Genomic DNA, 22,689 nt, shown 5'->3' with positions numbered 1-22,689 from the left:
TTTTGTTAATAATGTACATATAGCTATAATTCTATTTGTTCTGATGATTTTGACACCTGTCTACATGTTTTGTTTTGTTGTCTGTCTCCCCCTTCTAGACTGTGAGCCCATTGTTGGGTAGGGACCACCTCTGTATGTTGCCGACTTGTACTTCCCAAGCACTTGGTACAGTGCTCTGCACACAGTAAGCGCTCAATAAATATGACTGAATGAATGAGGAGGAGTATCTCAGCACCCAAGGGTTTCCCCAGGAACTCTTTGGAAGGGATCTTGCTCATTTCAGGTCTCTGTGCTGCTTATCCCGCTGGGTCCCCACGGGACAGCAACCCTTCCCCAAATGGCCCTCCTAAAAATATCTCCCAGTGTTCCACTGAGCTCTGCGCCTCCCCACCCTCCAGCAACAAATGCCCCCAGAGTCTTCCTCGGGCCTCTGATCTGGGTTGGGAATGATCCAGGTCCTTTGCTGCTTTTCCTTCTCCTTTGCAACTCATAACAAACATGTGGAAAGAACACGGGCTTTGGAGTCAGAGGTCATGGGTTCAAATTCCGGCTCCGCCAATTGTCGACTGTGTGACTTTGGGCAAGTCACTTAACTTCTCTGGGCCTCAGTTACCTCATCTGTAAAATGGGGATGAAGACTGTGAGCCCCCCATGGGACAACCTGATCATCTTGTAACCTCCCAGCACTTAGAACAGTGCTTTGCACATAGTAAGCGCTTAATAAATGCCATTATTATTATTATTATGTGGTGTTTTCTCAGGGCCTACTAGGTGTCGTGCACCGTGCTGACGTCTGGGGACACCGCGGATTCATTCATTCATTCAAACGTATTTATTGAGCGCTTAGGGTTAGTACTAAGCGCTTGGGAAGTACAAATCGGCAACATATAGAGACAGCCCCTACCCAACAATGGGCTCACAGTCTAGAAGGGGGAGACAGGCAACAAAACAAAACAAGTAAACATGGCCTCCCAGTCAAAGAGGAAGGAAGGCTGTGTAACTTATCCCCATTCTGCAGATGAAGAAACTGAGCCTCAGTGAGGTGAAGTGAGGCCGTCCTGCAGCTCAGGAGCAGAGATGGGACTAGAGGCCGTGCCTCCGGCCTCCCAGTTTAAGGCTTCGTCCACAAGGCCACGCTGTCTCCCTTCACCAGTAACAGGGACAGACGATGGATGACAGAGAGTTGGGGGATGGTCAGGTCGAGCCAGTGGACTGGCGGTCACAGTTCGGGCAGCGGCTGAATCTGCTTGGGAGTCAGCTCTACCTGTGCTTCCTCCCTCCCTCTCTCCCTCTCTCTGGACGCCGGGAGGAGCGGCCACTGATGATTTCAGGGCCCGTCAGGCTCCGGGGAAGACCCGGGGCCCGCTCCTCACCAGCCTGCTCATTCTCTGGCTTGGGCCGAGAAGATGAAAGTAACAAATGGTCCAGGTTTCCTGTAACGCCTAGCTCTGCCTTCTCCAACCGATAATGTATCTCGGAACCCCAGGGGAAGGAGAGGATCCCAGCTGTGTAAACTTAGCGTGGGAGGAGACAGCTAAGACAGTGTGCTCCCAGCCCCATGTTCCGCCAAGAGGAATGAGTGCAAAAGCTGGAGAAAGAGCCGGGGCAGGGGGGAGATTTTGACAGTGCAGCCGGACCCAGCCTGGATACGGGGAGGCTCTGGAATGCCCGTCACTTCTCCGGCATTGCCACCTGCCACGCAGCCTTCTGGAGGTCCCTCCTGCAGAAAGGCACAAATATGTCCTTCTGCATTCATCTCCTCATGCCTCCAAAACTTCCAACCTCCAAACCCACTCCTCTCTGCAGCAAACCGGAACTCCTCCCCATGGGCTTTAAGGCACTCACTCAGCTCTCTTCCTCCTGCTTGTTTATCCACTCTCTTCTCCCCCTCCCCCCAGCTCACACTCTTTGCTCCTCTCCAGCCAGCCCACTCCCTGGGCTTGGTACTCGGCTCTTCTGCCTCCGACCTCTCGCTCTCACCCTCCCTTCTACCTGGATCTCCCTCCCCCTTCATATCTGGCAGTTCACTGCTCTCCTCATCTTCAAGAGCCTTCTGAAATCAGGAGGTCTTCCCTGACTCATTTCTCCTCTCCCTGAATTTTCTCTCCCTAACTGCCACCCCTGAACTTTGTACCAAGCACACCCTTTTGGACTTGAAACCTGTAATATTTTGTAACATACTTTGGGACTTTAAGCCCTCACCTAGAATAGTCACTTTCTGGCTTCTTCCTTTCTGTAAATGATTTTAATCTCTACCTCTCCTGCCCAACTGTAAACTCCTTGAGGGCAGAGATTGTATCCATCAACACCAGTGAGTTCTCCCAAATGTTCGGTACAGTGTTCTATACACAACAGACACTCAGTACAGTATACTGCTGACCAATGGAATGATAGACGGTAGTTTCCAATTTAGTTTCAGAGATGCTGGTGGAGGGCCTAGAGGTGTTTGTTGCTGTCAAGCTCTCATGCACATTCTGTTCCTTAACCACAGGAACAGATTCTGGGTTTCCACTTTATTCCACTGAAACACCTCTCTCGAGGTCACCTATGACCTCCACCTTACCAAATCTAACAGTCTGTACTCCATCCTAATTCTTCTCCTCCTCTCCATATCCTTCGACACGGTGGGCCACCCCTTGTCTTGGAAACACTATCAAACCTTGCTATCTCAAGTCTTTATCAATGGCTTCTCCTATGCATTCCACCCCCTAACTGTGGTGGGGGTCCCTCAAGGCTCGTTTCTGAGCCACCTTCTATTCTCCACCTCCACCTCCACTCTGCAATCTCTCACTCACACCTGCCTCCATCTCTACTTGGATGTCCCTCTGGTATTTCAAGTTCAACATGTTCAAAACTGAACTCCTCATCTTCCCTCCCAATTCATCTCCTCTGCCTAACTTTCCCATCACAGTTGACAACCCCACCATCCTCCCTCCATATCTCGAGCTCACACCCTCGGCATTATTCTTGATTCCTTACTCTTTCAACCCCCTTATCCAGTCAATCGCAAAATCCTCCTAGTTCTTTCTTCCTAACAATCTCCAGAATCCGCCCCTTCCTCTTTGTCCAAACTGCCACCACGCTGGTCCAAGCACTTGGCAATATTCCATCTTGACTGCTGCATCTGACTCCTCACTGACTTCAATCAATCAATACATCATTCATTCAATCATATTTATTGAGCACTTACTGCGTGCAGAGCACTGTACCAAGTGCTTGGGAAAGTACAATAAGGCAATAAAGAGTGACAAGTCCTGTCCACAGTGAACTCACAGACTTGGAGGGTAGGGGGGAGATCAATGAGCTCTTCCTGTTTGCTGAACACTGTACTAGGCGTTTAGGAGAGAGCAATCTCCCTGCCTCCTGTCTCTCTCCTCTCCAGTCCATACTTCTTTCTGCTGCTCAGATCGTTTTTTTGGATCATCGTTCAGTACACACCTCCCCTTGGCTCAAAAACCACCAGTGATTACCCATCCATATTGGCACCATGAAGAAACTCCTTACCATAGGCTTTAAAACACTGAATCAGCTCTCTTCAATCAATCAATCAATCAATCGTATTTATTGAGCACTTACTGTGTGCAGAGCACTGTATTAAGCACTTGGGAAGTACAAGTTGGCAACATATAGAGACAGTCCCTACTCAACAATGGGCTCACAGTCTAGAAGGGGGAGGCAGAGAACAAAACCAAACATACTAACAAAATAAAATAAATAGAATAGACATGTACAAGTAAAATAAATAAATAAATAGAGTAATAAATATGTACAAACATATATACAGGTGCTGTGGGGAAGGGAAGGAGGTAAGATGGGGGGATGGAGAGGGGGACGAGGGGGCGAGGAAGGAAGGGGCTCAGTCTGGGAAGGCCTCCTGGGCTCGGGGGGTCACGTAACTAATTCCTCCTTCCTTCCTTCCTCTCCCCACCCAGTTCTTATCCTCACATCTCTCAAGCCAATCTACTTACTGTGCTTTGCTCTCTGCTCCCTCAATGTTGACCTCTTGCTCATGGCCTCCCTGCTGCCTGGAACTCCAAACTCCACCCACCTTTCCTCTTTCCCTATAGAGCCCAAGAAGCCCCAGGAGTCGGTCGGAAGAGCCCCAAGGAGCCCTATAGCCTGCTGTCACTGAGATCTCTCTTTATGGCAGTTACAGAAGCAGTGCGGCCTAATAATAATCATAATAATGGTATTTCTTAAGCGCTTACTATGTGCAAAGCACTGTTCTAAGCGCTGGGGAGGTTACAAGGTGATCAGGCTGTCCCACGGGGGGCTCACGGTTTTTAATCCCCATTTTGCAGATAAGGGAACTGAGGCCCAGAGAAGTGAAGTGACTTGCCCAAAGTCACACAGCTGACAATTGGCAGAGCCGGGATTTGAACCCATGACCTCTGGGTTCTTTCTACTAAGCCATGCCTAATGGAAAGAGCCCGGACCTGGAAGTCTGAGGGCCTGGCTTCTAATCCTAGCTCCACCACTTGCCTGCTGTGTGACCTTAGGCACATCACCTTACTGCTCTGGCCTCAGTTTTCTCCTTTGGAAAATGGTGATTCAATAAGCCATTCTCCCCCCTACTTAGACTGCGAGCCCCATATAGGACAGGGACTGTGTCTGACTTGATTCACGTGTAGCTACCCCGGCACTAAGAACAGTGTTTGAAACATAGTTAAGCACTTATATCGCAATTATTTTTATTGTTATTATCATTATTACAGGGAAAATAATTACACGTTCAGGAAAATGGCCAGGGTGGGGTGGGGGAGAGTGCTCTCCAACCTGCCAAAAGTCCAAGTGTCATTTTTCAATGGCATCTCCCACTGGGAAAGGCAGGCAAATCTCGGTACCAATACTGCAAGATGGAGACCCTGTGCGGAGGAGTTGATTCTGGTGCCGGTGGCTGGCGCAACGCCACTCATACTCTCCCGCCCCATCGGTCGTGTTCCCCCGGGGGCAAAGACAGCAGTGAGTGAGTTGATGGTTGAGTTGAGTGAGTTAAGCGCTTAGTACAGTGCTCTGCACACAGTAAGCGCTCAATAAATACAATTGATTGATTGATGGGTGGGGTCAGCCCACTGCCCGGTTATCCTAGTGTGGGTTGGCACTGCCTGACCTGTGGACGGTGGCATTTCATTCATTCATTCATTCATTCATTCAATCGTATTTATTGAGCGCTTACTGTGTGCAGAGCACTGTACTAAGCGCTTGGGAAATACAAGTTGGCAACATATAGAGATGCTCCCTACCCAACAACGGGCTCACAGTCGAGAAGGGGGAGACAGACAACAAAACAAAACATGTGGACAGGTGTCAAGTCGTCAGAACAAACAGAATTAAAGCTAAATGCACATCATTAACAAAATAAATAGAATAGTAAATACGTACAAGTAAAATAAATAGAGTAATAAATCTGTACAAATAAATATACAGCCACCGTGGTCTTGGCTTCGCAGTTCAGCCCCAGGACTGACGGCAGGGTTTTTTTAGCCAGAAACCTCCACCACCGATGGCCTGGCCTCAGAGGCACCGCCCACATGCTGGACAGGTCTCAAACCCAGGTATCCCAACTCTTCCAGGCTCTTCCACCACCGCACCAATGGCAGGGTGTATGGACCTCTCCGTGGCAAACTCTGACTGCTGAAATCAGGAATCATGTTTCCCCCGGGGGCTCGCCTGGCCCACAGAGGCTACAGGGCGGCGTTCACTGCCTGCGCTTCGGTCCCAACCAACTGAGCTCTTGCACCGGTGAAATGTGGGGTCGGCTCTCTGGGTAGCCTCGTTCTGAGACAAGCAGGGCTGGATTTCAAGGCACCAGGCATAATGGCCAAAATTGGGAAGCCCGTCCCAAACTGTTTTCAAGTAGCTGAACCTTTTCCACCTTTCCAGCTAATTCAAACTTCCTTCAAATTATTTTTCTAAGTAATAGAAGGATTTGTTTTTCATTAGAGCTTGTTGGAGCCGAGCTAGGGTTTATTTGGAGAGAAAGCAGCGCTCCCAGAAACTGTTTAGTGCGAGCTGAACGATGCCCACAGGGATTATTCGCCCCAGTCAAAATACAGTTTAGAGCTCGGGGTCGGTCTGACACCCTTTTTAATGAGGTAAAGAAACCGACAGCCACTGCACCAGACGCTAATTAAATGCGCTCCCGGGGTTGTTCCCAGTAGGGGCTTCCCAGCCGCTCCAGCTGCTACCATGTGAAAGAGGATGCGAGGACGGGAATCGGGAATCGGACCGGACTGTGGCTGGGCTCTGAGGCAGAGTTCTAAGCTCGGACTCCGAGGCTGAGGTCGGTGGCCTGGTCTGAGGCTGAGTTCAGTGACCAGAATCCATGGCCAGGCTCCAAAGTCACTGGCCGGGGTGGGGTGGGGAGTGCGCGCACATGTGTGTGTGTGTTTGTGTGTGCGCGCGCACGCGTGTGATGCCGTGTCCGGGGATCCGGAGATGTTGTGGAGGCAGAAAAGATGGGATTTAGAGACCGACTGGATTTTTGGATTCCGTTCGGATCTCCAGACTGCTTGTCCGGGCACATCCTGGGACAAATGTCTGGGTCGGCTGCGTTTGGATCCATGAGGGGAACCATCAGGGTGGGGGAGCAGAGAACAACCATGTTCACACACACAAAGACAATGCACACCCCTGGCACACCCAACCTGGGAAGTTGGTAGCCACTGTTTTTGCTGAGATTACACTCGATGTGGGCGCTGACCGGCTGGGGTGCACTCGACTAATGCTTCCTCCACAGGTCATTGTCAATCAATCAATCATATTTATTGAGCGCTTACTGTGTGCAGAGCACTGTACTAAGCGCTTGGGAAGTACAAGTTGGCAACATATAGAGACAGTCCCTACCCAACAGTGGGCTCACAGTCTAAAAGGGGGAGACAGAGAACAAAACCAAACATACTAACAAAATAAAATAAATAGAATAGATATTTACAATTAAAATAAATAAATAAAGTAATAAATATGTACAAACATATATACATATATACAGGACCCTGTCCTTTCACACAGGGTCAGATGCACTGGGGAAGGGGCAGGAATGGCCACCCAGGGGCGGGGGGTGACCCTCCAGGGGTAGGAGAGGCCACCCAGGGCAGAGGGTGGCCACCAGGGGAAAAGCAGCCAAGTGTTGGAAGTGGTGGGGCTGTCTGTGCCTAGCGGGATGGATTGGAGCTGTTGGGGATGGATCGGGGAATGCCGCTAACTCCTCTTTGGCCACAGTATGAAGCCCAGGTCTCTGCTCTACTAAAGGAGTCCACAGGCTACTCCATCATCCAAACCTCCTGGGCAGGTTATGGTCCCGCCGCTCTCGGCTGGGAGCGGTAGCAAGGCCAGAGAGGGAGGCCTACTGGGAACCTGAGGGAGAGTCGAGGACCCCCAGAAGTCCAGGGGAGGTGGAGGAGCTCAGGAACCTGGTGGGGAAATTGGGGGCACCCAGAAACCTGGAGGAGATGGGTCAGCCTGGGGACCTAGAGGAGAGACTCAGCCCAGGTAGGGACTGGGAGCCCTGGGCTCCCTTTGTCAGTTTCTGTCTGGCCCTCTTACCCCTCTTCTCCCCCAAGCTCGCCAGCCAGCCCTCTTTGGCTGCCTTTTTGCAATCAACCAATCTATCCATTTATCCATCCACTTGTGGTATTTATTGAATGCCTACTAGGTGCAGTCCACTGCCTTACACTCTTGGGAGAACCCAAGGGAAGTAGAAGACCCGTTTCCTGCCTTCTAGGGACTTCCAGCAGAGCAGGAGTGGCAGCAGAGGATCACTTATAAAGCAGAGGAAGATGGGTGTGGGAAGTCAGGACATGGATGAAGATTACCTGCTCAGGACGTGGAGCGCCGGGGAACCACACGGTTGGGTGATGTTTGGGTGGCTGGGTGGGAGCGTGTGCTGACCTGGTACCTGGATCCCCGGTGCCCAGGCCCACAGGCTGCCCTCGACTCCGAGCCCGACCCACGGGGATCCCTCGTGCTCCCTCTGGCCTCAGCTTACTAGGCACAGCCTCCCTCCACCGCCTCAAGCCCTCCACCTGATGGCTTGCCGGCAATGGGGAGCGATTTCGCCATATGCTTGGGGGACAGATAAGCCACGGTCCGTGGAGAGAGTTTCCATTCTGGGTTGTTTCTGGGGCTTTGGTGGCCCTGTGTACAGGAGCCCGAAGCTGTAAAAATACATGCGCACGACGCTAGCCACCAAGACTCCAATAACAATGATAAAATGTCTCATGAAACTCACATGCAACATTGAGTCTAATCTTGAAAAGCAGAATTAAGTGGAATATCAACATGAAAGTTTACTGCTTCCTTTGCAGAGCAGAGCGAGTGTCCATAAAAGTCATTCCGAATGAAGAAAACCGCAATAAATATTAAATAAACAGGTTTTTGTTGAAACCCTACCAAAAGGCCAGAGCTGTGCCCCACACTGGACCCTTTCTGCCTGGCAGACTCCCCTTGTGAGGGGAACGAGTCAGTAATTGCACTTGACCAATAAAAACCAATTAGCAGGCGGGTCAATGCCTGCTTCTCGGGGGCTAGGGGGAGGAAGGGGGCAGACACTTTATTGCAGGCAGACCCTTTCCCTTGTTCCTTCTTTCTGACCCCCAAACCCAGTGCTCAATCTTTTGGGGGCCTGTCTGGTTACAGTCAGACAGTCGGCAGAGAAGGCCCCAGTGGGACATTGGAGGGATGCGGGCAAGCCCAAGTGGGGCTGGCTCTGGGTTCTGGGTGGGCAGGGAGAGGGTCTGGGCACCAGTGCCTGACCTGGGCTTCTGCTGAGGGGGAAGGAAGGCTCCCAGGCCGCGAACCTCTAATGGCACCCAAGATCCTGGCAGGGGGAACTGGTGGGATTTCGGCATCAGCCCAGATTGTGTAGCCAGCCCGGGACATGTACTCCCGGAACCCCCAGGGCCGAGACAGCGCACTGCGACAGTCTCCGCATCTGGGACTGCGTGGCTGCCCGGTCCAGATGGATGCAGGTATAGGACCCTGTCAATCAATCAATCAATCAATCAATCGTATTTATTGAGCACTTACTGTGTGCAGAGCACTGTACTAAGCGCTTGGGAAGTACAAGTTGGCAACATATAGAGACAGTCCCTACCCAACAGTGGGCTCACAGTCTAAAAGGGGGAGACAGAGAACAAAACCAAACATACTAACAAAATAAAATAAATAGAATAGATATGTACAAGTAAAATAAATAAATAAATAGAGTAATAAATATGTACAAACATATATACATATATACAGGTGCTGTGGGGAAGGGAAGGAGGTAAGATGGGGGGGATGGAGAGGGGGACGAGGGGGAGAGGAAGGAAGGGGCTCAGTCTGGGAAGGCCTCCTGGAGGAGGTGAGCTCTCAGTAGGGCCTTGAAGGGAGGAAGAGAGCTAGCTTGGCGGATGGGCAGAGGGAGGGCATTCCAGGCCCGGGGGATGATGTGGGCCGGGGGTCGATGGCGGGACAGGCGAGAACGAGGTACAGTGAGGAGATTAGCGGCAGAGGAGCGGAGGGTGCAGGGTGGGCTGGAGAAGGAGAGAAGGGAGGTGAGGTAGGAGGGGGCGAGGTGATGGACAGCCTTGAAGCCCAGGGTGAGGAGTTTCTGCCTGATGCGCAGATTGATTGGTAGCCACTGGAGATTTTTGAGGATTTTTGTCAGTCCTCGATCTGGCCATGGGGTCCCACGCCTGAACATCGGCATGGAGGGAACTCCCCAGTGTCTCCACCGGGTGGAACCTCAGGACTCGGTTATTATACTGGATGCGGAGTTTTGCAAACAGCACTGGGCTCCCCTTTCGTTTACTGCAAGACACAGAAGAACCGAGCCCCTCTGCTGAGAGCAGGTTCATTCATTCATTCAATCGTATTTATTGAGCGCTTACTGTGTACAGAGCACTGTACTAAGCGCTTGGGAAGTACAAGCCGGCAACATATAGAGGCGGTCCCTACCCAACAACGAGCTCACAGTCTAGAAGGGGGAGACAGAAATAAAACAAAACATGTAACTGTGACAACCAGTCACCTCCTCTAATGATCGATTGCTGAGAGATTTTCTTACTCACAGAAGAGTTCCTCTATTCCCATATGATGCCCCCCACTCTCACCCCAATCTGCTCTGTAGCGGGCAAGAAGGTGAAGGCTTATTCCCCTGATTCTCCCCAGGCAAGCTTGGGGACATTTAGAAGTTGTTGTTTATATTAAGAAAAGATCCACTGACGGGGAAATTTACCCTAGGCTGCATGTTGGACAAAAGAGGCCAGTGTGGGGCCCACAACCCCAACCACACTGTGCAGGCGCCCGCGAGCATGTGCGTGCATGTGCGCGCGCGCACACACACACACACACACACACACACATATCTTTGTTGGGTCGGCGGGTTTGTGGTCTGGGTCACACCTGGTGCTATTTTTGCTTCTGGCTCCCGGTGCCTCGCCTCTCTGAAAAGAACGCTCGCCTCTGGATTTCCGGCAGTGGGCCAGGCTGGCCCGTCAACTGCAGCAGGACACCAGAGCTCTATACGTGACCTGTTTGGTCCGGAGCCCGGTTCCACGCTGCCGCCACGTTCTGTCTGACAATGCACCAGGGGCATTCCTGGCCTTCTTGATTCCATTTCCTACTTCCTTGTCTACTGGTGCTGTGCTAGTGTGGGGGTCACAGAAGCTAACCCACACTCAGGGGACGGTGGGATGAGAAACTGAAAGTTGCTGGAAGTAGGGACTCTGACTTGGGAGGACTCCTCCCTGAGGGGAGGTTAATGACTGTATGGATAAGACAAGTGCCTGCCTGCAGTCGGGGCTGCGGGGGCTCTGAGGGCCAAGAGATGGGTGGACCTGGGAAATGGAAGGAGGGGAGGCAGCCACGGGCTCCTCCTCAACCTCCCACCCTCTAATTGTGGGCGTCCCTCAAGGCTCAGTTCTGGGTCCCCTTCTATACTCTAACTACACCAACACCCTTGGAGAACCCATTTACGCCCATGACCTCAGGTACCATTTCTATGAGGATGATTTCTAAATCCATATCTCCAGTCCTGATCACTCCTTCTCTGCAGTCTCAGATTTCCTCCTGCCTTCAGGAAAACTCTACTTCAGTGTTCCGCTGCCACCTCCAACTTAACATGTTCAAAACAGAACTCCTTATCTTTCCACCCAAGCCCTGCCCTCCACTTGTCTTTCCCATCACTGTAGACAGCATCACCATCCTCCTTGTCCCTCAGGCCCATAACCTTGGAATTATCCTTGACTTATCTCTCTCACTCAACTCCCATATTCAATCTGTCATTAAATCCTGTCAGTTCTACATTTGCAACATCACTACAATTCACCTATTTCTCTCTATCCAAACTGCTACTATGCTAATCCACTCATTTTTTCACACCTTAACAAAATAATAATAATAACAATATTAATAATGGTATTCGTTCAGCACTTAATACAGTGCCTGGTACATAGTAAGTGGCTTGCCCAAGGTCACACGGCAGCCAAGTGGCAGAGCCAGGATTAGAACCCACAGCCTCTGACTCCCAAGCCTGTGCTCTTGCCACTTTTTATTCAATCGTATTTATTGAGCGCTTACTGTGTGCAGAGCACTGCACTAAGCGCTTGGGAAGTACAAGTTGGCAACATATGGAGACGGTCCCTACCCAACAGCGGGCTCACAGTCTAGAAGGGGGAGGCAGACAACAGAACAAAACATATTAACAAAATAAAATAAATAGAATAAATATGTACAAATAAAATAGAGTGATAAATATGTACAAACATATATACATAGGGGATGGGGAGGGGGAGGAGGGGGAGAGGAAGGAGGGGGCTCAGTCTGGGAAGGCCTCCTGGAGGAGAGGAGTCACTAATAATAATAATAATAATGTTAATAATGTTGGTATTTGTTAAGCGCTTACTATGTGCAAAGCAATGTTCTAAGCACTGGGGTAGACACAAGGTAATCAGGTTGTCCCACGTGAGGCTCACAGTCTTCATCCCCATTTTACAGATGAGGGAACTGAGGCCCAGAGAAGTTAAGTGACTTCCCAAAGTCACACAGCTGACAAGTGGCAGAGCCGATATTTGAACCCATGACCTCTTGACTCCAAAGCCCAGGCTCTTTCCACTGAGCCATGATGCTTCTCTATAACCCAGCACATTCACTTCACTCCTCTAATGCCAATGTAATCACTGCACCTCAATCTCGCCTATTTCATCGCCGACCCTTTGCCCACGTCCTGCCTCTGGCCTGGACCTCTCTCCCTTTAATATACGACAGACCACAACGCTCCCCACCTTCAAAGTCTTATTAAAAGCACATCTCCAAGAAGCCTTCCTTGATTCCCTCTCCATTCTGCATCCCTCTTGCACTTGGATCTGCACCCTTTATTCACTCCATTCTCAGCCCCACAGCACTAATGTACAGATCCATAATTTATTTTAATGTCCATCTCTCCCTCTAGACTGTAAGCTCATTGTGGGCAGGGAACATGTCTACCAACTCTGCTTTATTGTACTCAGCCCAAACTCTGCACACAGTAAGTGCTCAACAAATCCTACTGATTGGTTGACTGAGGCAGCCCTTTCTTTGCCATGGGAGGGAGATGGTGGGCTCGACTCCAAACAATACCTCTGCTGATCGGAGGGGTGCTTGTCAGTCAGGAAGTCAGTCAATTGCATTTATGGAGCACTTACTGTTCTAAGCCCTTGGGAGAGGGCACAATATAATGATAAATACACACATTCCCTGCCCACACAGAGCAAGGGGTCATCATGGTCACAGCCAAAAGGGTGCAGGAAAGAGTTCATGAGACAGGGACCCCCAATATTTCCCATTCTAGGAAGGGAAGCCCAGAGATGTTCAGGACCCAGATGAAGCAATGAGGGGCCCGTGTTCTCCTGAGTGGCAGGGGAGGAGGGCTGTCTCACAGGGGACTCAGGACTGACCCTCCCTAGCCAGTTACAGTGAGCCACTGGTCTCAGTGGGCTGCCTGGGCCACTAAATTCTGCGATGGCTCCTATCTATTTGTGCCCTAGAGAGGCCTTTGGCTGTATGTAGGGTTTCCCCATGCAGGCTGGTACCCAGGATCAGGTGGTAGGAGGGCAGCAAACAGGGAAGACTACCTCCCTTCTCAGGTTTTTATGTTCTCCAATCTCCACATCTTCCCCCGGCCTAGCCCAGGAAAGGGTCTTCTGGGGTAACGAGATTCCTCTCTCTGCACCCCCGCCTCCTGCTTCACTTTATCAGAGATACCTCAACCTCCACCCCTGCCAGTGTGGGCAACATCCATGAGAGCTGCCACCGCCATCCCCAAGAGAGGCGCCAAGGGTGCTTGGAATGCCCTCCGACACCTGGGCTGTCAGCCGCTGTTGGCTAATGGGGAGGGAGGGAGAAAGGAGAGGAGGGAAGGAAAGAGGGAAGGAACCTGCACTCACTTGAAAGAGGATCTGCAGCACGCCGTGAATGATGCCCATGCGGCGGCCCAGGAACAGGAAGAAGGGCACGACCAGCTCAATGAAATGATTGCCCAATGTCTCCAGCTGATGGAACCACCATGGGGAGCGGTGCAGGTAGTAGGCCAGGGGGTTGGGCACCGGCTGCGTCTACAAAGAAAACAGTCACGTGGGGTCCGGGTTAGTGGGCACCGGGAGTGGTGGGGACGGGAGGCCTGCAAGTGGCGGGGCACGCTTCCCTCCATGCCTCAAACACTCCCTGTGGTTGCCTTCTCCCCACATGCACCAGGCAGAGACGCTCCTTCACCGCCCACCGACTCTCTCCCTGAACATATTGGTTTGCTTCACCCACTCGGCCCCAGATCGCACACTTCGTGCCCCCTAAACTCTCCAACTGGACTCTTCTCAAGAACCTCCCGCTTCCACCCACCTGCTCACCCCGGTCCCCTGACCTGGGGCCACTTCCCTTCACTCCCCTATCAAATCCACCAGAACACAGCTTACCCCTTCTTCAATGTTGCCCTAAAAAGAGTCTACCTCCTCCAGGAAGTCTTTCCAGTCTTCATCACCAGATACCTGTCCAGTCAATCCAACAGTCAGCCTTCATCCTTCCCTGGGGCCTGTACTGAGCCCTCAGCAACAAACACAGCTATTTGTATAGTGAATTGTTCACTCAGAGGAGCAGTGTGGCCACGTGAAGAGAGCCCGGGTCTGGGACTCAAAGGACCCGGGTTCTAGTCCTGGCTTCACCACTTGCCTGCTGTGGGACCTTGGGTGAGGCACATCTTGCAATGACTTAGGTAAGCCATAGGGCATTTGGCCTATGCACTTGGAAACGGACCCTTCAAACACTTGATACTCACCCCTGCCTCAGCCCCATAGCTCTTATGTTCAGATCTGTAACATTTATTTTAACGTCTGCCTTCCTCTCTAGACTATGAGCTCCTTGTGGGAGGGGAAGGCATTTACCAACTCTCTTTTAGTTCAGAGCTCTGTGCACAGTAAGTGCTCAATAAATACCACTGATAGATTGATTCTCTGGGCCTCAGGTCCCTCCTCTATAAAATGGGGTTTCAACACCTCTTCTCCCTCCTACTTAGACAGTGAGCCTCATGTGGGACAAGGAGTATGTCTGACCTGATGGTCCTGAATCTACACCGGTGCTTTGAACAGTGCTTGACACATAGTAAGTGCTTAGCAAATACCAGTTTTTTAAATTATTATTATTATGTATTTCATTCTGAGATCCTTAAGTTACTGTCTGCCATACTGTTGTTTTGTTCCTGCTCCTGCTCCCATCATTTGCCAATTATTTTTGTTTGTCATCTTCATCAGACTGTAAATTCCCTGAGGACAGGAAATATGCATCTTGCTTCTGGTGTACTCTTCCAAACGCTAGAACAGTGCCTGTACTCAGTGGGTGCTCAAAAATCCACCAGTGACGGATTGATTGGCAGAGGATGGATACAGCATCCCTCGTCATCATCGTCAATCATATTTATTGAGCACTTACTGTGTGCAGAGCACTGTACTAAGCGCTTGGGAAGTACAAGTTGGCAACATATAGAGACAGTCCCTACTCAACAGTGGGCTCACAGTCTAAAAGATAATAATAATGATGGCATTTATTAAGCACTTACTAGGTGCAAAGCACTGTTCTAAGTGCTGGGGAGGTTACAAGGTGATCAGGTTGTCCCACGGGGGGCTCACAGCCTTAATCCCCATTTTACAGATGAGATAACTTGAGGCCCAGAGAAGTTACGTGACTTGCCCAAAGTCACACAGCTGACAATTGGCGGAGCTGGGACTCAAACCCATGACCTCTGACTCCAAAGCCCAGGCTCTTTCCACTGAGCCATCCCTGTCCCTCTTATCCCCATTTTACAGATAAGAAAACTGAGGCTCAGAGATTAAGAGGCACATCCAAGGCTCCACAGCCAACCAGGCACAGAGGTGGGTCTAGAACCTGGATCACGGGACTCCGGCCCCATGGTCTTTCCACCAGTCCACACTCCCCTCCAACCCACATGTAGAAATGAGGCAGTTCACAACACGCCACAGGGGTGAGAGGGGAGCACATTTACCCATCCTCCCAGTGGGGCACAGGGCACAGGGCACAGGGCAACATCTGGAACCTCTCTGGGCAATTCAGAAATCTGAGCTGCTTCGTGCCCAACCCAGGAACATGGATGGGAAAACCAGAAATAGACAAATTAATGTGGCCGTAAGGACACATATGTATTCCGGCAGGATGAGTTTGCCAGTAAATATGCACACATGAGGTTATGTGTGTCCTTTGCCTTTATAACAAATCCACATCCACCATCTTTATTCCAAGGCTGAAAATGCCAATTGTAATTGAAGGAGACACAACACATCTTTAAATTATTTGCGGCTAAATCAAAAATACAAACAATTCAGGGGAGCCGGCTGGGCCTGGCAGAACCAAAGCCCACAATGATTGTAATGCTTTAGTAGCAGAGCTGGAGTTAATAAAGTCCTTTCTTGCTCAGGGTCTGAGGCGGCCACTGCCCCTGGGGACGAGATCCCATTCATCCTTCCTTCCTTCCTCCCTCCCTCCCTCCCTCCCTCCCTTCCTCCCTCCCTTCCTCCCTTCCTTCCTTCCTTCCTCACTCCCTCTCTTCCGTCCTTCCTTCTTTCATCTGACACCGCGCTGGAAGAAGTCCTCCGACGAGACAGGACCTGCTGCCGGTCCGCGTCCAGGGCAGGTGGGACTTGGGGTCAGAAGTCATGGCCCCCCACCTCCGGGTTAGCCCAGAGAAGAGGTGGCCAGGCCCCTGGGCCTTACTCAGTCCTGCCTGGCTTCCCCAAAATTCACCCCCTTTGCTCCCTCTTCTGCTGTGAGTCCTGCCTCTCCTTGGGTAGGGGGAAAACAGAAAACATAGCAAACATGCAGCAAACAGGCAACAAGCACAGAGTAAACACACAGCAAACACACCAGCACACAGCATACACAGAGCAAACACACAGCAAAGCTTGGAGATGGTTCCCATAGAGCAAGGGGCCATCACGCTTGCACGCAGACACGCATACATGTCACACCCATCTGAAAGGAGGCTGACAAAGGGAAAATAATGCTTCCATCTCCCCGGGGCTTCTTGTCCTCCCCATCTCTGTTTCTGCTTTTGCCCTGTCTCTGGCTGGGCCCCCACCCCCACCCCAGCTCCCCGCACTTGAATCTGCTCAGTCCCGTTCTGTGCTACGACAGGACGGAAAACCTTGGCCGAAAGATTTAGGGAACGTAAGCTGATTTTCCAGTTGATCTTGGCTGGTGTGCAGCTCTCTGCCCCCAGTTCCTGGATGCAAATTGACAAGCAAGTCCCAGTCCAGCTGGGCAGCCGGGCTGGGTGGTGCCTCCCCAGGCTGTCCCGTCCTGCCCCTCCAGCCCTGAACTGGGCAGTGTCTCCATATCCTGGGAGAACTTGTGGGGGAGGCGTGAGGATCCCTTGGCCTGCAGCCTCTGTCCTCCAAGGAGCCTGAGGACTAATGCAAGAACCCTGCCCCGCCCCATCCCATCCCACCCACGCCTGCTGCTCCACAGGTACCTTGGGGTCAGTTCTGTTCATTACCAGAACCATTAGAGCTCAACACTGCTAAGTCCTCCACCGGCCAAACCAGAGGCCGTCAGGGAAGGAAGCATTCACTTCGGAGCCGTGAACACAATCCATGTTTCTGCTACTAGAGAAGCAGCATGGCTCAGTGGAAAAGAGCATGGGCTTTGGAGTCAGAGGTCTTGGGTTCAAATCCTGGCTCCGCCACTTGTCAGCTGTGTGACTTTGGGCAAAGCACTTAACTTCTCTGGGCCTCAGCTCCCTCATCTGTAAAATGGGGATGAAGAGTGTGAGCCCCCCATGGGACAACCTGATCACCTTGTAACCTCCCCAGCGCTTAGAACCGTGCTTTGCACATAGTAAGTGCTTAATAAATGCCATCATTATTATTATTATTCTCAGGCTCCAAATCAGTTAATCAGGCAAGGCCTACTGGAGGAGGTGGGTGTTCAGGAAGTCTTGGAGAGGGTGTGGACAGTGAGTGGGGGTGGGAGTTAATCAGGGACATCCTCCTGGAGGAACTGGGCTCAGGAGACTTCAGGGATGGGGTGGGCGAGGTCTGGGGGTAGGCATGGGGGTGTGAGTTAATCAAGGAAGGTCTCCTGGAGGAGGTGGGGATTCAGGAGGCTTTGGATATGGGGAGGGGGTGGTATGGCAGTTGGTGTTGGAGTGGGAGTTACTCAGGGAAGGCCTCCTGGAGGAAGTGGGTGCCTGTTCAGGAGGCTTCGGAGATGGGGCAGGTGTGGTCTGGGGGTAGGGGGCTGTGGGTGACAGACCATACCACTCTAATTTGTTATGGGAAGGGCAATCCCTGGCTGAGGCCACTGGGCTTCAGGAAACAGAGCAGACTGCCAAGGGGACTTCCGGCGGCAGCTCGTGGGGCAGAGCTCAGTTCAGCAAGACCCCGACAACTGCCATCTCCGGAGGGCAGCAGGAATGACAAGTGACATCACCCCCACCCCACCACATACAACGGGGTCCGTGGGCTGCCCGGCTGGCAGGGTGGGTGGGACTTTCGGGGCTGAGCTCATGATGGGCAGCATAATGATAATAAAAATGATGGCATTCGTTAAGCGCTTACTATGTGCAAAGCCCTGTTCTAATCGCTGGGGGGGGATGGAACGTGATCAGGTTGTCCCACGTGGGGCTCACAGTCAATCCCCATTTTACAGATGAGGTAACTGAGGCTCAGAGAAGTTAAGTGACTTGCCCAAGGTCACACAGCAGACGTGGTGGAGCCGGGATTCGAACCCAAGACCTCTGACTCCAAAGCCCGGGCTCTTTCCACTGAGCCACGCTGCTTCGAGAGCATGGAGAGTGGGCTCAGAGCGTGCCACTCAGTAGGCCCACTGGCGCGCTGTTCCACAGTTGGCCGTCACGTGTAGGGCTGGCAGGGGGAGTATGGGGCCACTGGGGGCCCACTTGACCATTCTAACTTCTGGAGCTGGGGGCGTTGGGAAATCTAGGGGGATGTGGGGACTGGGGAATTTGATGGCAAGAGGGGCTAGAAAAGCTTGGGGGCTGAGAGGGCCTGGGGGGTAGTCGGAGGTCTGGGAGTGCTGTGGGGACTGGTGGGCTGTGAGACCACGGCGACTGAGGAGAGGGTGGGAAGATTTGGAAAGGCAAGGGCTAGTGGGCTTGGGGTGCTGGGAGGCTGATGGCTCTGGGGTCATCGCTGAATAATCAAGTGTCCCACAGGACTCTAAAAGGGAGAGGAAGGTCTCCAACCCTGGCTGGAAGGAGCCCCTTCCTTCCTCTCCCCCTTGTCCCCCTCTCCATCCCCCATCTTACCTCCTTCCCTTCCCCACAGCACCTGTATATATGTATATATGTTTGTACGTATTTATTACTCTATTTATTTATTTATTTATCTTACTTGTACATATCTATTCTATTTATTTTATTTTGTTAGTATGTTTGGTTTTGTTCTCTGTCTCCCCCTTTTAGACTGTGAGCCCACTGCTGGGTAGGGACTGTCTCTATATGTTCCCAACTTGTACTTCCCAAGCGCTTAGTACAGTGCTCTGCACACAGTAAGCGCTCAATAAATACGATTGATTGATTGACTGATTGAGAGCCCCTCCCCCGGCCCAGGCTGGCGGCACCAACTTGGGGCAAACCCCTGGCCTGGAGTCGGTTCCAGCTCTGCCTCTGGCAGCCAGGGAGCCATGGGACTGACTCGATGCCAGCACAACTGTAAAAGGTAGGCAGTGACCTGGAGACTCCGGGCCACCTCAACTTTCCCCCAGGACTGAAACACGGAGTGGGAGGCACTGGGGGAGAGATATGGAGAGACAGAGACACAGAGAGACTCCTCCTCCTCCCTTCTGTGTTGAGTCTAAGCATTCAATGTAAACCCTACTCTCAACCTCACAGCACATATGTACATATCTGTCACTTATTTATTTATATTAATTAACGTCTCCCCATCTAGACTGTGAGCTCCTCATGTCTACCAACTCTGGCATACAGAGTCAATCATTCATTCATTCATTCAATCGTATTAATTGAGCGCTTATTGTGTGCAGAGCACAGTACTAAGCGCTTGGGAAGTACAAGTTGGCAACATATAGAGATGGTCCCTACCCAACAACAGGCTCACAGTCTAGAAGGGGGAGACAAACAACAAAACAAAACAAGTAGACAGGTGTCAATACCATCAGAATAAATAGAATTACAGCTATATACACATCACTAATTAGAAAAAAATACTGTCCTCTCCTGAGGGCTCAGTGCAGTGCTCTGCACCCAGGAGGCACTCAGGAAATACCATGAATGGATCGAGAGAAAGAGAGACAGAGACAGCCAAGGAGCCACAGCTCACACATCCTCCCCAGGGCAGCAAATGCAATAGTTCAAAGTGGGTCGGGGCTCAAAGCTGCTTTTTCTCCCAGCATCTGTCCACCTGACCATCCCACCTGGGACAGATGGGATGTCTCTCTGGGTTCCGCACCTGCTCGGTGTTCGCCGCAGTCAGACTGCACTGAACGGCATCCGCCCATAGGGAATGGTGCAGGGGTAGAGGAAGGGGGAGGGCAAGGGGTGGTTTCCCATCCCCCAGTCTTCCCCATTGATTGACGATTGCTACAGTGCAACTTTTCCACAACACAAAGTTCTTCATGATTACCAGCCCTTCGATTAGTGGAAAGAGCATGGGGCTGGGAGCCAGGAGACCTGAGTTTTACTCCCGGCTCTGTGTGTGACCTTAGGCAACTCACTTCACTTCTCTGGGCCTCAATTTCCTCATCTGTCAAATGGGAATTCGAAACCTGTTCTCCCTCCCCGTTAAACTGTGAGTCTGGTGTGGGATAGGGACTGTGTCCGATCTGATTAACCTAGATTTACCCTAGCACTTAGCATATTGCTTGGCACATAGTAAATGCTTACCAAATACCTCAATTATTACCATTATTCCACTAGGGGGTCATGGAAGAATTTGCTTCAGATTATAATTAAGGTATTAATTAAGAGCTTGCTATGTGCCACACACTGTTTGAACTGCTGGGGTGGATACAAGCAAACCAAGTGGGACACAGTCCCTGTCTCACGTGGGGCTCACAGTCTCAATCCCCATTTTACAGATGAGGTAATTGAGGCACAGAGAAGTGAAATGACTTGCTCAAGGTTACATAGCAGATAAGTGGTGGAGCCAGAATTAGAAGCCATGACCTCCTGACTCCTAGGCCTGTGCTCTATCCACTCCACCATGCTGCTTCTCTTCACTGCTGCTTCACTCATTTCCTTAGAATTCCTGCCAACTCTCCTGCCTCGGGTTGACCCCTTCCATCCCAAGAGGCTGAGGTCTTGGAGAAGCTCAGGGGTCTCAGGTTCTTTGCCCCTCCTGTGTCCTCTTGCCACCATAACACTCTGCCACCTCTACTATGTGACAAACACCACATCTGTCTGTCACTCCCAGGTGGGCAAAAGAGGCTCAGTATTCTCAAGGGTCCCTGGAGATCAGGACTGGGGACCAAGGCCTTTTTCTGGGGCGATTTGGCTGCGCCCTGGCCCAGGTCTGTGGCCGACCACCAACCAATGAAGGCCTCTCTTTTTTTTATGGTATTTGTTAAGTGCTTGCTATGTGCCAGGCACTGTACTAAGTGCTAGGGTGGATACAAGCTAATCAGGTTGGACACAGTCCCTATGCAACATGGGGCTCACCGTCTTAAGCTCCATTTTACAGATGAAGGAAGTGAGGCACAGAGAAATTGAGTGACTTGTCCAAGTCTCACACTTTGACCTCCTTTCTGCAAGCATGGCCTTGGGGCCCTAACCACCCCTACCTTCTGACTGCTTTCCCGCCTTCATTCTCCCAACGTGCCCCTTCCACACTGGCCAACAGAAGGCACCGGGTGAGTTTCTCCTAACGTGTCTCTTCCCTCTCCATCCAGCCCAGACAGCGATGATGATGCACACCTCCCAGATGTCCACCTCCTCCTCCTCCTCCTCGCTCCACTTCCTCAGCCCTCTGCTCGCTCAGATAGCTGGCGGCATGCCCCCTCCCCCAGTGTGGCCTGCTCATCCAGGGAAACCCCCCTCTCTGGTGAGGGGCGGACCCTGGAGCTGGCTGAAGCCTGCACTGGGAGGTGGCAAAGGTGCAAAGGGGCATCCTGCTCCCTGCAGGAGTTTCTTCATCTGCATCTGGGTCTGGGCCATAGTGACTCTTGCTAGAGTCAGTCGCTCCACTGACCCACCTGGAGCTCTGGCTAAGGATCACTACTTGGCTGTCTTGATCTCGTCTGGTTTTTGGAGGTCCTGGGGCTCTCAGAGACACCAGACAACTTGGAATAAAATTCACATTCCTCCTGCATAACCCAAACCCCAAATATACCCTATGGTCAAACTGCCCACCAGGCAGAGGACTCTGCCAATGGGCACTTGAGCTCCGGCCTGTCCCGGACCTCGCTCTGACATTTGATGGGGAAGGATGAGCGATTCCACCCCAAGCGAGTCATTGGGGCTGCCTGGCAAAGATAGGAAACTGGCCAAGAATGATCTCGACTGTGTGTGTGTGTGTGTGTGTGTGTGTGTGTGTGTGCATGCGCGCACGCACGTGCATACATGTACGGTTATGCGTGTTTCATAAAAAGGCATGTCCTGAGTGGCACCTACATTTTGAACAAGCGTGCAGATAGGGACTTGACTGAAAGCACAGCGCCACATATGGAAGAAGACTGATGACTTAAAGCAGGCCCAAATTTATGAGGTGAAAGGCCAGGTCATTCCAGAGAAAAACGATACCCAACACTAGACTGGACAGCGAGGAAATACTTTCGCTTCATTCCCACAAAACTGATTTCTTTTTAAATAAGCCCAGCTATCTGGGGATTATCCTCGGGACTCGTTTCTTGATGTTTCCCATGCTCAGTCAGCCCAGGAACAGGAGGGTTCCCTGTCCACCTGAACAGTTAGCCAAGGCCGGGGCCCGGCGTGGAGCCTTGGGAAGCAGCCCTAGGTCGCTGACAGAACTTCACGCTAATTGCATCTCTGGCTCATCCGTCCTCACTGCCGTTGTCATCTTTCCCATCATCACGATCTTCATCACTACCGTCATCAACCGTCTGTGTCACCATGATCATCACCAGCCCATGTCACCGTCATTTCCGGCCTCAGCGTCGTTGTTATCATCACCAACATCCCTGGTCATCTTCATCATCATCGATGTCTGTGTCACTGCCAGCATTACTGTCACT

The 22,689-nt window shown here is 51.5% G+C and overlaps 1 protein-coding gene across 1 annotated transcript in view; it reads right to left on the bottom strand.

Annotated features, from left to right (window-relative positions):
* The window catches only part of LMF1 (lipase maturation factor 1), a 233,059-nt gene that overhangs the window by 25,651 nt on the left and 184,719 nt on the right, over positions 1 to 22,689 (bottom strand). The window contains exon 6 of the mRNA XM_038762772.1: positions 13,407 to 13,574. Within this exon, the coding sequence (XP_038618700.1) occupies positions 13,407 to 13,574 (168 nt within the window). The remainder of the gene's footprint in view (positions 1 to 13,406; positions 13,575 to 22,689) is intronic.

This window comes from Tachyglossus aculeatus, chromosome 21, assembly GCF_015852505.1.
Source record: "Tachyglossus aculeatus isolate mTacAcu1 chromosome 21, mTacAcu1.pri, whole genome shotgun sequence".
Taxonomy (NCBI): Eukaryota; Metazoa; Chordata; class Mammalia; order Monotremata; family Tachyglossidae; genus Tachyglossus; species Tachyglossus aculeatus.
This window is presented reverse-complemented; position numbering and strand designations above follow the sequence as displayed.